Genomic DNA, 11480 nt, shown 5'->3' with positions numbered 1-11480 from the left:
CAAAAGACCAGGATGAAACCATAGGGAACGTCTCTGTGTAATAAGAGGATTTTACAGGGTCCTTTGAAGCTTAGGAACACGCTAGAATTTTCCTCCAATTGCAGTTTCCACTTCTTAATCCACATGGGGGAAGCCTTAAGAGAGAAAGTCAGTTTGTTCCTGTGAACACAAAGCAGTAATTGTGTCTAGGAAAGTACCTAGGAAAGAAAAGAGGGTTAATAGAGAAGTGAAGGGGGTTTTCTGTATATTTTTCGTGTTTTGGATGATAAGTGATGGCATCTTCATGAAAGTAATCCTAAAGGACCCTTTCTTCAACTTCAGGATGGCTTTTTCAATGGAGGCAAAATTTTTTCAATGTATTCATTACTTACAGAACTCACAACTATTCTATTAAGAACTGGGGTTTTAAAAGTGCGTTTCAGACGGCCAAGGGAGCAGAAGCAGGGTTTTACAGAGACGAGACACGAGGACTTGCACTTACGGAATAACACACGACAGAGCACACGTTTAGAAGGCCTGTGCAGCAAAAACTTGAATTCTGAGGTGGGGGCTGTCAGTGAGGTTGGTGTCATTCGAAAAGGAATTTGAAATAGATCGTGTCTATTTCTCCCCACCTTCCCTGATTATGTGCCCTTGCTGAGAGCTCTCTGCAGGGTAGATTCAGGTATTAATAAGCCAGCAAGATACCAAGAATCCCTATCCAAAGAAGTGATTTTGCTGGAGGTGATTGGCTTTGATGCGGAGATGCAGCTCCCAGCAGTCTAAGGGCAGCTGAGTCCAGCAAACGGACTTTGGGGCATTCTTTTGCTCAGGATATGCCAGGAGAGAGTGTGGGAGACACAAAATACCATTGAAGAAAGCTGCTGTTGCAGTGTCAGCCAAAACTACCAATGCACCCTAAGGCTGTGCCTCAGGAAAGGAATGTCTGTGAGGAACAGAGAATCCTTGTGAGACAGTGCTGCCGACACTGCACGAGAGTAGCGACGACAGCGGAATATCGCTACACCGCAGGTCGAGTTTGAAGGGGAAATTGGGCTAGATTTGAATAGCTTGTAAGGAACATGCTCCAAGAGGTGGTATACAACAATATTGAATGGATGGACATATGCTTGAATTAGATGTATTTCCTTCATATTTGTGTTACATAGTAACATACGTAATAAGAGGTTAAACTAACTTGGGGCAGTGATTAATCATAGCGGGGTTCAACCATGAAAGTAACATTACAAACAAAACCTGAACCTCTTCTAAATTTCTGTTTGCTAAAGCTCCAGAATGCTACATAAAAGTTGGTTTCTCCACTTTGCAGCTGCACAGCTTGTGCTCAGTGTTTTAGCTGCCTCACATCCTCCTACAGTGATCCGGGCTCTTCCCCTAAAGAAATAAATGGCAATCTGTAGAGACGTGAGGGCGCAAGTGACAGCAAAGCTCTCTCCAAGTTTTGCAGAATTGCAAAAACTGCAGGGTTTGGATATCCGTTTGGAGATGCGCTCGGGAAGACGCGTGGGGTTCGCAGGCAGACTACTCTGCAGTTCCTGTCAAGAAGTATCAGTTATTTCTAGACTTTGCCAGACAACATAATAATATGGGTTATGTGGGAATACGAGTCAGTGCCTAATATTCCATTGATGGAAACTGGGAAGCACTGCACGGTAGTAACTCGCTTGAACCTGTAATTCACAGCGTCACGAGTCCAGGAACGGAGCAGTCCGTGGGAGCTGGAAAAGCAGCGAGCGGAAAATCCGCACCCTCGAGCACGGCAAAGGGAGAGGTGCAGGGAGCACCCCTGCAGCCTCCGTCCTCTGCCCAGAGAGGGGACTCCCCCATCATCCAAGAGCCCGAGGACCCCCACCTCCACCGGGAGCAGCTCTCTCCAAGGAGATCTAGTCTTGTGATAGTGGAGTCAACTGAGGAGCAGATGGAGAATTCTGGAAGGGGCTGCGAGGAGGAATCCTTAGAAAAGGTAAATGACAACTTTGCCTCAAAATAATTGACACAAAACCCCGAGTTTTACGTCTCACTCATTCCTTTAAGATGAGAATATTTGTAATTCATTTGCATCTGGCACTGAGTTGTTTCTCCTTCCCTCTGTGGTTAGAAGGGTCGGGTAAAGGTTTTCCAAGTTGACGCAAGCCCCAGATCCCAAAGTCTAGACTGGTAGTTCTGGTTCTGCCCTACCCTTCTGTGTCCTCTGGCCTGTGGCAGTTACATCTGTGCCTGAGAGAGACAGAGAGCGTCAGTAACGGGGGCAGAAACAAACCGTGTACAAGCAAAAGCTGAAACAGATGTAACGTGGGCAAAGTAATAACATAAAAGCTCATAAAGCAAGGCAAGGCTGGCCCAGAGCAGCACGAGAAGCGGCATAAAAGGCCTGTAAAGTCCCTGAGATGGAAAAGAGGCAGCAGTTGTGCATTGCAGCCTACTAAGGGTGCAGTGGAAGAACGGTGTTTATGTAGCACGCAGGCAGTAAAGAGATACAGAGACAGGAGAGGGAGAACATCAAAACCGCACGAGGCAGGTCTTGGGTTGTGTGAGACAAAGGGACTTCACTGCAGCGGTCAGAGAGGGGAAGGCATCAAGCAGCAAGGAAAGAGAGCAGCCAGATGGCTTTTACTGGAGAATTAAAATCTCTTGGCAGATAAAGGTTTAAGAATAAGCAACTTGCTTTGCCCGTTCTAAGTGGGAGAAAAGGAGAAGGCACCGTTGGGCAGGAAATTAGTTTTGTAAGTCTAGTTAGAGCAGAGGTGGTCCAGTTCTACTGCAGCAGAAATTATTTCACCGTCACATTCATTAGAAACAAGCCCTTCAGTCTTTGCTACTGTGGGGTCAAAGGTATCCCCTCTAGAATAAAGGGTTTCAGAGCTCTGCCTCTGGGATCTCAGGAAAAGGTGGAATTTAAAGTGTGTCAGATGACTGAAAGAGGATCTCCAGCAGGGCCCAGCACAAGGGCTGCTGGAGGACAGGCTGCAGTTGAAATAATGCCCTGCTTTTTTCCTCCAGTTCTTTTACTAAAGTGAAACAACAACAACAACAACTGGTACCACCAAAAAGGAACCCCCCCCGCCCTTATTTATTTTCCCCTTTACGTTTTTTATAGCACAGCCATTTCCCACCTCGTTCTTTTCAGCCTCTCTTTGCCTTCTGACGCAATTTTTAAATTTTTAACTCTTCCCTATGCAGAAGAGACAACTCCAACACTGGTTGCTAATTTCTCCTGATCTTTCTAGTCCTGAGGCTACTGCTACACTGTCCTCTAGTTAAAACTGCTCAGTCCTACTCTCTGGCCACTGTGCTCTGTACTGCCCCCTGGGGAGGATTAAAAGGCTTTCCTATATTTTCCTGTGTCATTAACACAGAAAGCGTCTGCAAAACGTAGGAGTTGCAGAGCTGGTGTAGGAAGACAGAAGCTGTAGGTACTGCTAGTGCCACGTACAGAGCCCTGCTTCCATGCTTCCCCTAGGAGTTAGCAGAGGAGTTAGGCGGGCTGGAGCTCAGCTCGGACGATGACGAGATGGTCACTACCAGGGTCATTCGGCGCCGGGTGATTATTCAGGTACTGAGTGTTGAGCGACTGCACGAGCCTGCGCTGCCTCAGGCCCTGAGCTGGTGTTGCACCTCAAGCTGGGATGCTCCCAAATAATGCATCTCCACCGGATAAGCCTCTCCAATACCGCAGGATTACAGTAACACTGCTAACCCAACTCTAAATTCCACTAGACGCCTCGGTAGGAGGAGGATGGAGGCTTGTCAGCCCCGTATACAACAAGGCCAACTAACCTATCTTTGCCTGCGTGCCGTGGCATCACTTTTCTTTGCATGCCTCTCTAAGGATTTATTTGCAGAACAGGTTTTTTTTCCTAACATTGCTGATTTTTTTTCCATTCTGCAACCAATTAACTGATTTTAAACTTGCTTATTTCGAGACCCACATGAAGGCCTTGCTTCACACAACTTTGTTCTTTGTCGTACAGGCTGATAGTATGCCTGAAATGCCACCAGAAACAGTCACAGAAGAGCAGTACACAGATGAACACGGCCACACAGTGGTAAAGAAGGTATTGTCAGTTCTGCCCCTTGGTACCTTCTTCCTCTCCTGTAAAAGGCAGGAGAAATCATCCACAGAAATGCCAAACTTTCTGCTGTGAAGGGGCGTGATTTGAAGAGTAAAGAGTGGAAGGAATGGGAATTTCTGCTCACGAGAGACACCAAAGTTGGAAGAATTACTTAGATTCTTAAAATCATTCTGTGTTACGGTATATAACCTAACAGGACGTATTTTGTTAACTTTGATTTAAAGCCAATGAAACTTCTGCATAGATCCACATTTTTTAGAAGAAAGTTGTTTATTTCCTTTAAAAAGCCCCAGCAAAAAAACTCACTCTGCCCCAATCTGATCTGGGATCTTTCTTGGCTTGTCCTAATGAAAGCAATGGAAGGCTGGGTCTGTAAGAGTCAGATAAACCCAGACTCTAGATCTTCAAAATCAGGTCACGCTTAGAAAAGCAAATTCTGCACAGCACAGAAGTGAAAGGGGAACTTCAGTGCTCCTTTGTTTATCTGACAGCTTGGTGCTCAGTGATTTGGTCTAGGATATGGCTGAGCTGGGCTTGTGGCAAACTCCATCTTCTGTCTTTCGAGCAGTCGTCACAGCCCCTCAGCCGGATGGGTTGTCTCTGGAACCTGTTGGAGTTCCTGTTACACAGCCAAAGATTCCTTGGTCGTGTTGCACAGGAGCGAGCGCGACTGCTCGCGCGGCTAGGTCTGTGCCTCGAACCACTCTGCGCACGGCTTCGGGTCATCCACAGACGGATGCACACCCATCCTCCTGAGAAATTTCACATCTTGAACCCTGTAATTCTCTTCTTGCTTTGGCCTGCCAGTGCCTCGAGAGCTTCAGCACCAGAGGAGTCTCTTGAGTAGGTGTGGAAGAATAAAACACCCAACCATCTACGCAGGTTCTTCCACGTAGGAAAAAACACCCTTTGAGTAGAAAATACTAGATAGAGAACAAGGAGGAATATTTTACTGCTAATTCTTAGGGGACTAAACTTCATTCCTTCAGGTGACTCGGAAGATCATCCGGCGATTTGTTGCTCCAGATGGCACGGAAAAAGAGGAAGTGGTAATGCAGGGAACACCTCAAGCCCCCGTCACTGTGGAAGAGGGAGATGGTTATTCCAAAGTGGTGAAGCGGGTTGTGCTGAAGAGTGACAGTGAGCACTCAGAGGTAGGGTGTGCTTTGCCTGCTGTGGCACAAAGCAGCAGCACCCCAACAGGGCTCTTAGTCACTGCAGCTTGGTGTGCTTATTTTGCCACTCAGTCCTAGAACCCCACAGTTACAGCACGTTGACCTTACTGGCCTCTTCTTGCTTTGAAGAGGCTAAAACCACCTATGATTTAGACAAGAAGTGGTTTAGAGCCAGGTAATAAAAACAGAAGCAACCTGAGAAGGTGAGTGCTTTCCTGCCATGCTTCACCACGTGGCCCTACAGACATTTGGATCGGCGTACCTAAGTTGTGACAGAGGGCCAGAAGCTGGCAATAGGATGTGCTTCCAGCAGTCCTGGGCCAAGGGCAAGGTGTAGCAAGCGGTTATCGGAATTGTGAAAAACCTCACTGACACTTCTTGCCAGCATTTCTCATCAGAATTAATTCTTTAGGAGTAAAGTAACAAGAAAGAAGAGTCCTTTCTTTCTTCTTTTCTTTTTCCTTGTTTTTCCTTCCTTTTTTATTTTTCTTTTTTTTTTTTCCTTTTCCCCCACCCCCTTTCTTTTTTTTTTTTACCGTATGGAGCCCACAGACAGGAAAGTCATTTTGCCAGTGCACATCACAAAGTGTGGAGTTCATCTCCAGCTTACTTGTGCTTTCTGACCTTGCAGGTGACCCTGTCTGAACCTGCCGTTCTGTCTAGTGCCTCCAAATTCCAGTCCGAACCAGTGGAGGGCCGGAAAGTCAGCAAAGTCATAAAGACCACTGTAGTGCATGGAGAGAGGACGGAGAAACACCTGGGGGATGCCAGCCTGGCTTCTGATCTTCCATCAGCCAAAGAGGACTTTGAAGAGGTACAGATAATTTTTATATGTCAGCATTACAGCAAGCATCACCACAGCCGCAGGGAAAAACTCTGTTCTCCTGAAAGGTTTTGGTGGTGGTGCCCCAGCCTCAACCGGCGAGTCCACGTTCCAAAAAGATGCGCATACAAAGCATGCGCAGTTAAAGTTCATTCACGTGTTACCACTCGGGGAGCTCATTTTAGAAGTGGCTACAGTTAAGCCCCCACCCTGGGTAAAGGGATGTGTTTCTCCTCCAAAGGACAAAACAGCGACGAAGCTGATGAGCACTTCTCTGGTGTTCTGCTCTTTCTGATCACTTGAGACATTTTAGTAAGAGAAAAGTGATCTTAGATGAAAACAGTTTTTTATTTTCTACAAGTAAGTGACAGCACTTCATTCTGAATCCAGCCTATGGTCCCCTTGAATAGCATGTCTTAGAGGCTAAAGTAACTACCTACCAAGTAGATAAACAGATAAAAGCTGTGTGGCAGCAGGTGACACGTGTATGCAGTTTGGGTTTCGTAACCAGGAACCCAGACCAGCAGCCTGGTCCCCCTTTTTGCACAGAGGCCAAACAAGGTGCTTTGGTGCAATTATTACTGCAGTCAAACTGCCGCACACGAGGAGCTGTATCTGACGTGTGCAGCAGGGAGGCAGCTGCTGCTTTAGGTGCCTGTTCAGCATTTCCTCAGCATTGGTCTGTGGGAGTACAAAGGACTAAGGCAGGAAGAGCTCCACGTGTTTGGGGTGTGTTGTAATTTGAAGTTTATGTTTGCATTGGAGGCTTTGAGCTACACAGGTCACCACATGACAGTCCAAGTCCCTGCTTTGGTAGAGAAAGAAGTCAAGAAAGAAGATGGATCAGTAATTAGAAGGTTTGGCTTGGCAAGTTGATGAAGTGTGACTGCAAATGAATTAACACACTCACATGAGTGCATTGCAGTGAGTGCCTGCAGTGAATGCAAAGCTTTAGTTGCAGTGGTACTAAAGCAACTCCTAACCTGATGGAAGTGATGGCTTAAAGAACCTGGAAATAAAACAACACTTTCTAGACAATATTGGTACAGCAGGTAATACGAAGGCTGGTCTCTGTTGGAGGCCTCCAGGGGCAGATATGTAAAAATGCCCACCCCCAGATGGGGTGAATACAGTTTTGTTAGTGTAGCAAATGATCATCATTCTAATGGAATGGAGAATTGAGGGAGGGAGGGAGAATGAATAGTGAATGGATGATGGAGAATGCATGAAGGGATGGAGAATGGATAGAGATTCTTCTCCTTCTTCTTTCTCCTTCTCCTCCATTCATCCATCCAGTCTCCATCACCCATCCAGTCTCCAGCCATCCTCCATCCATCCATTCTGATGCCTTTTTCTCTGCAGAAGTAAGAGCAAGACACAGGGTGATAAAAAGGGGTCCCTTTATATAAGGTGCACCCTTAGGTGCACAGTTTCTCAGGCGGGAAATGACGAAGATGCATGCCCCAAGCAACTCATGTACAATTTGTATTGATTCTGCAAATTGGCATATCTGATAAGAGCTGCCCCCAGTTAAAAGCATGCCCAGTGAAGTAATGCCCCCAGCTCTAGTACTTCTATTTCTAAATCCACCCCACCTGGGATGAAGACTGGACCCTGTTTATGAAAACGTGTCGTACAGAGCTAGTTTCAACCTTGATTTCTAAGGAGAACCAAGACAGCATAGGGGTCCTGGAATTTGTTTTGTCTTTCTGCCTAGGAAAACCCTGAAGCTAAGTTAAGTTACAATAATAGGCTACAAAGCTACAAATGTGTGTGTCAAGAATACAGAGAATGTATAGAAGAAAAAAGGAAAAAAGGAGGTGGCATCAATTCGTTCATCATCCCTTCATCCATCCTCCATTCATTCATCACCCATCACGCATTCTCCATTGATTCATTCTTCATTTTCTTTCTTCCTTCTTTTCTCCTGTCCACCGAGCTCTCCACACCCAGCGCTATGAAGGCCACGGCCGGGGCTCACTGCAGCACAGACACAGGGTTTGAGTTATGCTGAGGACACGTTCCCCAGGGTGCGCATGGCATCAGCTGAGGCAGTCCTCGATAGGAGTTGGCACTATTGCATCATACTTAGACATTGCCATGCCTTCTCTCTAGCACGTGCAACTCTGCCTTGGAAAAGCCTGAAAACCACAATATTCTCAGACCTTCAGAACTGTGGCCTTTCTAAGTCAGGTCTCTCCCTTTTTTTTGTTTCCAGGACAATACTAAGTAAAGCCAGCACACAGAAGAGGACCGTGATGAAGGACCGCTATGGAAAACATGTTCACATAGAAGAGCTGGAAGACACCCCAGAAGCGCTCCCCAGGGATGACCTCCAGCATGACCTCCAGCAGCTTCTTAGGCACTTCTGCCAAGAGGACTGGACGCAGGAGGCCAAGTGAGAAGCTGCCGCCCCGCACAGCACCGCGCGACCCCTCCTGTACGCAGCCGACACCATCCCTGGGTAGCAGAGTCATCACTGATGCCAGCCACTGCCGCTTCTACCTGTGCGGCCGCAGTGAATTCATTTCTCCCCATCCCAAATTTCATTTTGTGCTGGTATGATTTTTCACCCTGTAAGCTAATTTGTGACCAAAGATAGCATCCTTCAGGCAGGATGATTTATCCGCCTCGCCGGCACCCTTGCCAGCGTCACCGCTTGTCCCTGTCCCTTCGCTCTGGCGCTCGCTTCCTGACACGGCCCTTGCCAAGCAGACTTCATCTCCAGGCCTCTTCCACCGACTGTGTACACGCACCGTACAAAGGAGTTGACGTGTAAACTGTAAATAGCAGAGTACTTGAACTCACGAGACCGCAGAACACTCTCTGCCCGTTGGCGTCGTGGGTTACGAGGTGTAGTGACCCTGTGGAACGGCACCGGCTCACGGAACGGCACCGCCCGGACTGCAGACGCTGACTAAGCCAGGAGGAAGCGCTGCAGAGCCACCACGTACTAAGACTGACTGTTTAGAGAGCTGGTCTAGGCAAAGGCTGCGAGAGTCAGGCAAAAGACAGCTGTTCATGTGAATCACAGCTGACTGTGGCCATCAATAGTGCAGACACCTTTAGCCAGCCGTTTCCAGACAAACATTTCCAAAAGAACAAGAAAGACAAATTACCCCACTAGGTAGCCAAGTTGCTAGCAGCTCTAGCTACGGCACGTTCGCGTGCGGTATTAAAGCCTATAGATCCGGACCTGTGGCGGGGTGTATTAAACAATTCTAACTCCGGTAGTTTCCCGTTTCCATCACCGCTTAGCCGACCTCACCGACTGACTGGGGGTGCTTCCTGCTGTCCACTGCACTGTAGATAACTACGGGACAAAGACTTACCCACTATAAAAGGAGAATAATTAATTCACCGTGTTTTATCAAGATTGCCTCTTAGCCGATAGACGCATGCGGCATTTGAAGGTCAAAACCAAACCCTCCTAGAACCATGTCAGCTTCTTGGCCCTCTTAGCACTGAGCGAGCAGTTTTTATCTTCTGATCAAGTGTTTTTAAAGAACAAGTGCTCACAATCCTTGGCAGCCGGTTTCTGTTCATATTTTGTTATGTAACTATATATAATATATATATATTTCTAAACCGACCCTCTGAAAACCACGATAGCATGTCTGCACTTTTATTTTCCAAAAGGGGAACATAGGATCTGACGTTTTGGGTGTTCTATACCTTAATATTTAACGGAGGGAGCTCTGTAGGGTTTTAGCATAACATGCACACACACAAACACACCAACTTAATGTTTTTAAACAGCTATTTAATTTTTTTAGTAGTAGACTCAACACCAGAGTAAAACCAACCCTCTCCTCTAGGAGCAATCCTTTGTCCCAGCTTATCTGGCCTTCCACAACGATAGGGTTCTTTGGTTTTGTTTTTTTTAGCGACTCACTCAGTGCTCAGAACAAGGGCACTTCCTCATTAAGGTAATGATGCCAAAAGCATGGAAACATCTCTGGAGTTCTGGCTTCCTGTGGGCAGAACCACCTGAGGTGCCGTGCTGACACTTTTTGGGCAGGCGAGAAAGGAAACGAAAAGAAAAAAGTGTTTTGGCAGCCAAACCAAATGAGACCCGCGATGAAACATCTCACAGCGCATTGTGGCTTCCTGGCTGGCTGAGACAGCGCAGGAGGGTCTTCAAGGATGGGGCTCTCAAGAAATGCATTTCTGTTGTGTTATTTGCGGTGCAGATGATGTTCTGTGTAACAGCATAATGGTTATTCACCTCTTATTTTGATTTTTTGCTGTGTTATCAGAGAACTTGAATACTGTGAGAAGAAGTGAATTTTAAGTTGACGAATCAGCATCTTGTTCCCATGGTGATAACACTAATTGAATATATCTATGAGGGCATGTATTAGTTAAAAATTAAAAAGATACAACACTAACAATACCTAGCTGCAATGTGTACAATGGCTGATTTAACGAAATAAAAATGTACAAGTGTTAAATGTAGCAACGGTGGCTCGCTCGCTTTTACTGCCGGCGCAGCAGGAAGGGGACAGTGCCCGCACAGGGACCTCAGCTGTGCTGTCAGAGTTACGGTTCCTCTGTTCCCAGCCCGCTCGTGCCAGACACGGCAACGCCTTGTCAAGGGTACGACCTGAGCCAAAAGCTGCTGTTTCCTCTCCTTCTCCTCCTTTTCCAATGACGGACAACTGCGTATAAACGAGTCCAACAATCAAACAAATCCAACTCAAACCCACACCCAGCAAGCAAAGACCCCCGCGTTAAAAGACACCGCACACCCCTCCAGCTGTGACACAGCTGTCACAGTGGCCTGAGGACAAGCGAGGAGTAACAGATGGGGTAACTAATGGGGCACTGCAGAGACGCGTGTGCCCGGTGAGCCCCACTGCCTGCGTCGGAGAGCATGGCAGCGCCAGGGAACGGCGAGGCACGACACAGGTAGGCCAACACTGGGTTTTACATGTTTTGAAATCCCAGCCTGATCAGTTTCACCCAGCACTGTCAGCATTCCCAAACAGAAACACTGTTTTCCTGAAAGACACTGGCTAGTTCTCCTTAATACCTGAACACCTTTCCTCAAGACACATTCTTTTTTTTTTTTTAACAAACCCCGTTGTTAAATGCAGGGGCTGACTTTGCACTTGCTGTGCCCTCACAAGTGGCAGCAATAATTCAAGTATTACATTACTCTTGCTTTACACCTTGAGACACAAAAGGCTTTGTTTTTTTGTTTCTGTATACAAATTATATGAACCAGCACCATCTTCTAAGCTTTTTTCTTAGTCTGACCATAACACAGCTCAAAAAAGGGTGTTATTAGCAGAGCCTGTTACCTCCTGCCTCTCTTCCCCGCAAACCCTGGAAGATGCCGGTGTGGCTCTGTGACCAGCAGAGAGCAGTTTAGTAAATTCTGCCACCTGTGACAGCCCTGGTAGT

At 46.9% G+C, this 11480-nt stretch overlaps 1 protein-coding gene across 1 annotated transcript; it reads left to right on the top strand.

Moving 5' to 3' along the window:
* Positions 1 to 1624: 1624 nt before the first annotated feature.
* Positions 1625 to 10529, top strand: LOC103619205 (ankyrin-2-like). The gene is made up of 6 exons (XM_017739378.1): positions 1625 to 1963; positions 3461 to 3553; positions 3972 to 4055; positions 5063 to 5227; positions 5880 to 6062; positions 8290 to 10529. Exons 1-6 carry the CDS (start codon positions 1919 to 1921, stop codon positions 8302 to 8304), a joined length of 585 nt encoding a protein of 194 aa, XP_017594867.1. The 5' UTR covers positions 1625 to 1918; the 3' UTR covers positions 8305 to 10529.
* Positions 10530 to 11480: the final 951 nt, after the last annotated feature.

Source organism: Corvus brachyrhynchos, unplaced genomic scaffold, assembly GCF_000691975.1.
Source record: "Corvus brachyrhynchos isolate BGI_N302 unplaced genomic scaffold, ASM69197v1 scaffold1577, whole genome shotgun sequence".
In the NCBI taxonomy this organism is placed as follows: Eukaryota; Metazoa; Chordata; class Aves; order Passeriformes; family Corvidae; genus Corvus; species Corvus brachyrhynchos.
Note: the sequence above shows the minus strand (reverse complement) of the source record. Positions and strands in the feature narration are given on the sequence as shown.